At 48.3% G+C, this 4,341-nt stretch overlaps 1 protein-coding gene across 1 annotated transcript; it reads right to left on the bottom strand.

The window, feature by feature from the left end:
* Positions 1–43: 43 nt before the first annotated feature.
* Positions 44–3,271, bottom strand: LOC102986696 (biogenesis of lysosome-related organelles complex 1 subunit 4). The gene has a single exon (XM_007122296.4). The coding sequence runs from the start codon at positions 2,323–2,325 to the stop codon at positions 1,336–1,338; it is 990 nt and encodes a 329-aa protein (XP_007122358.3). The 5' UTR covers positions 2,326–3,271; the 3' UTR covers positions 44–1,335.
* Positions 3,272–4,341: the final 1,070 nt, after the last annotated feature.

Below are 4,341 nucleotides of genomic sequence, written 5' to 3'. Positions count from 1 at the left end.
CCAAAAAAAAAAAAAAAAAAAAAAAAAAAAAAAAAATCTGCCTGCCAATGCTGGGGACACGGGTTCGAGCCCTGGTCCAGGAAGATCCCACATGCCGCGGAGTAACTAAGCCCATGCGCCACAACTACTGAGCCTGCGCTCTAGAGCCCGCGAGCCACAGCTACTGAGCTCATGCACCTAGAGCCCGTGCTCTGCAAAAAGAGAAGCCACCACAATGAGAAGCCCGCGCATCACAATGAAGAGTAGCCTCCGCTCGCCGCAAGTAGAGAAAGCTTGCGCGAAGCAATGAAGACCCAACGCAGCCAAAAATAAAATAAATTTAAAAATATATATACCTACTTTACAAACCTCAAAGATCTATGATAAATGACACGAAAGCAACCTAAGCTCTATGCTTTAGTTCTACTACCTAGGAGGACCACCTTATAAAACAGATTAAAATCAAGATCAAAGCCTGTTGTACCTGCAAGGGATCTTTAAGATGCCACGTCCTCAGGGTGAAAGAACAAAATCCTAATACCAGTCATATTACCACACAAATAATTTAACTATTCACTTTGAGAAGAAATAAATATTTAATGCTGTGAACTTTCTTTATCCCACTCCTAAAATCAGATACTCAACGTGTCTATTTTCAAACAAGCAAAAAGGAAAATACGTACAATCCTTTTCAGATGGAAACCCCTTCCAATAAAATTTAAATTTTTTATGAATATTTAATTATAAACCAAACGTTGGGAATCATATATAGACACTTTGCTATGGACAAACTAAGACTGTGAGGTCATACTTTCCAAAAAACTTCAGAATGAGTTGCAATAGATCAATACGTTTTCTCAGAAATTGTATAATTTCCTTCGGCTTGCAATCCATTATATGTAAAGTTTAATATAATTTTAAATAATTTACCATCTATCCTAGAAGTAAGCTATTGAAAACTGAATCACTATTAGGATCGAATTAACAAGGCTTTAAAGGCTCAGTTTTCCTAAGGGTATACAAATATACAAATCTTGAAAAGGTAATACTGTTAGTTGAGCTGTAAAATCCATAAAAATAACAGTTCTGCCACACTGCCCAGGTAAGTTCATTCATTTTGCTTTCCCGATCCCCCCCACCAAGCAGCTGTGAAGTTTCAAGTTTGAACTGGAAGACGTAGAAAATCACACATCCGTCGTGAAATGATGAAGATCCTGAGAAATCAAGTGTGCAAAAAATAAACTTTACAATTCCATACTCCAACATCATGTATGTCTAGTAACGGGATTTTCAACTGATTTGATTACTACTCGAGAGAATTTCAGACCCGTCTTCTCGCAGCGCTGTCCCGCGGACTCAGACCTGAGGTCTTTCGCTGCAACAAGGAAAGTGGTCTTCGGTTCGAAACACGGCGGGGGGTTCGTAGCTGGTCCCTTGGGACCTGCTGGAGGGCGCCTTGTTGAAGAAGGAGGGCACGTTAATTGTGCGCAGGAGTTTCCTGAACGTACTGGGGAACGTCCCCAGCTCGGCCTCCGCCCTGGAGACCTGCTCCTCCAGCCTGGCTACACTGGCGCCGATCATCCCGACGAAGGCCTCCAGCCGGTCGATCTTGCTGTACACTCTCCGCATCTCGGTGGCCTTGGCGTAAATGCAAGGCACGCCCTCGCTGACCACGTGGGAGGAGTCGCCGCGCAGCATGTCCAGCATGCCCACAAACTCGTCCACCCTGGTGAGCAGGTCCTCCAGGCTCGCGTCGAGCTCCTCGACCTCGGGCCGCGCCCCCGCGCCAGGAAGCAGGCAGGCGGCGTAGCCCGCGGCGGCGCGGCGCAGCAGCGGCAGGTCCCGGCTGGGCGCGCCCGACTCCGGGCCCTCATCCTCCCACGGCACCGACGCGCTGCTGTGGCTCTGGGACACATTACCGCTGTCCCCACTCCAGGCCGCCACCTGGGGCTCCGCCTCCTCGGCCGGCCCCTCGAGCGGCAGCCTGCAGCCGTCCGCGAAACCCTCCATGGCTCGCGACTGACCCGGAACGCCAGCCCCACTTCCGGCCTCTGCGCACGCATGCGCACGCGCGCACACCCGCCCTTGCTGCTGGCCTCCTCTGGCCCGCGCATGTGCACACGCACCCATATCTGCTTCCAGCCTCGGAACAATCATGCACGCGCGCCGCGCTGTCCGCGCGCAGGTGCTCACGCTCAGAGCGTGTCGGAAAAAAACGTGAACGTGTTGGGGGGAAAAAAAAAAAACACCAACGTGTTGGGACTTGCCTGGTGTCGCCGTGGTTAAGAATCCGCCTGCCAATGCACGGCACACGGGATTGAGCCCTGGTCCGGGAAGATCCAACATGATGCGCCACAACTACTGAGCCCGTGCTCTAGAGCACGCGAGCCACAACTGCTGATCACACATACCACAACTACTGAAGCCCGCGCGCCTAAGCCCGTGCTCCGCAACAAGAGAAGCCACCTCAATGAGAAGCCTGTGCACTGCAACAAAGAGCAGCCCCTACTCGCAACTAGAGAAAGCCCACGCGCAGCAACGAAGACCCAATGCAGCCAACAATAAATAAATAATAACGTGTAACAGGAATACAATAAAGTTCGTGTATCTTAAGTGTACTCATTGATTATTTTTTACATATCCATACAACCACATAACCTCCAACCAGGTCAAGATATAGAACATGTCCAGGAACCATGACGGTCTCCCCGCTGCTGTCCCTAGTTTCTTCTTGCTATTTATAGTTAAAAGAAAGAGAAGTGAGATAAGCAAAAGGAAGGTTTGTTAAACCTTGATTTTTTTTTTTTTTTGGCCGCGCGACTCGTGGGATCCTTTTTGGCCGCACAGGGATCGAACCTGTGCCCCCTGCAATGGAAGGACAGAGTCCTAACCACTGGACCGCCAGGGAATCCCCAAACCTTGATATTCTTGCTGACTTTGAAAGTTCTCAGCCTCTCCAGATGGCTAAAATAAAGAAACAAAATTAGGGACTTCCCTGGCGGTCCAGTGGTTAAGACTTCACCTTCCAATGAAGGGGGTGCGGGTTCGATCCCTGGTTGGGTAGTTGGGATCCCGTATGCCTTGCGGCCAAAAAAAAAAAAAAACCAAGGCGTGGAACAGAGGCAATATTGTGACGGGACTTTAAAAATGGTCCACATCAAAAAAAAATCTTGTAAAAAAAAAAGAAACAAAATTAAGAAATAGCTTTATAGTAAAGATCAAATCCAGGGTACTGCCAAAAAAAAAAAAACGAGTTGTGACTGTAAAATACCTCTTAATCAGTCAATCAAAGAAAGAAATGGAAAATTTTATTCCCTGGTGGCGCAGTGGTTGAGAGTCCGCCTGCCGATGCAGGGGACGCGGGTTCGTGCCCCGGTCCGGGAAGATCCCACATGCCGCGGAGCGGCTGGGCCCGTGAGCCATGGCCGCTGGGCCTGCGCGTCCGGAGCCTGTGCCCCGCAACGGGAGAGGCCACGGCGGTGAGAGGCCCGCGTAACGCAAAAAAAAAAAAAGAAAGCTCTGGGAACTGTTCCATCTTTTAGAGGTCAAAGCACAATTATATGGTTTTGAGACAAAGGATCATACATCAAAGTAACATATTGACGGTTTACATAGCCCAGATCTGCACGTGCAAGGCAAGCAGTGGGTCATCATGACCCCTAACGACAGCGGTCCGCAACCTTTTGGGCACCAGGGACCGGTTTCATGGGAGACGGACGGGGGCGTGGGATGGTTCGGGTGGTAACGCTAGCGAGGCTCACTCGCCTGCCGCTTATCTCCTGCTGTGCAGCCCGGTTCCTAACAGGCTGAGGACCGGTGGGGTTGGGTACCCCTGCCTTACAGGATTGAGAAAGGAATGTTTTCTCCCAAGGAGTTACCTCGCTAGTGCCAGGAGAAAATTGCTTTTTTTTTTTTTTGGCAAGCAGTCACTCCTGCGTCTTCTAAGGGAATCTTGTTACTGTATAAAGTAGATGCACAATGCACACTAAAGAGGGATAGTGGCCCTGTAGGCAGAGAAAGAACTGTATTTAAAATTTTTTTCTTGTCCTGCCCTAAAAGTAATTGTATTTCATCAAACCCCCTCCCCTTTGGTTGCCTAATTTGTTAAATAAGAAAACATCTTTGTCTAAAAAATTTCCTCCCATTTTCCAGTTGCTCAATCATTATGGGTTGAATGGAGAAAACTTAGAAAACAGTTAAATGTTGTAAAATCTTTTTTAAAAAACTCAGAAAAATCAAAGATGGCAACTCAAAGTACCATTCAGTCAGAACAACTTTTTAAAAAAACTTTTATTTATTTTTGGCTGTGTTGGGCCTTCATTGCTGCACGCAGGCTTTCTCTAGTTGCAGCGAGCGGCGCGG

Source organism: Physeter macrocephalus, unplaced genomic scaffold (genome assembly GCF_002837175.3).
Source record: "Physeter macrocephalus isolate SW-GA unplaced genomic scaffold, ASM283717v5 random_1806, whole genome shotgun sequence".
In the NCBI taxonomy this organism is placed as follows: Eukaryota; Metazoa; Chordata; class Mammalia; order Artiodactyla; family Physeteridae; genus Physeter; species Physeter macrocephalus.
The sequence above is the reverse complement of the archived record's forward strand: the minus strand, read 5'-3'. Positions and strand labels throughout refer to the sequence as shown.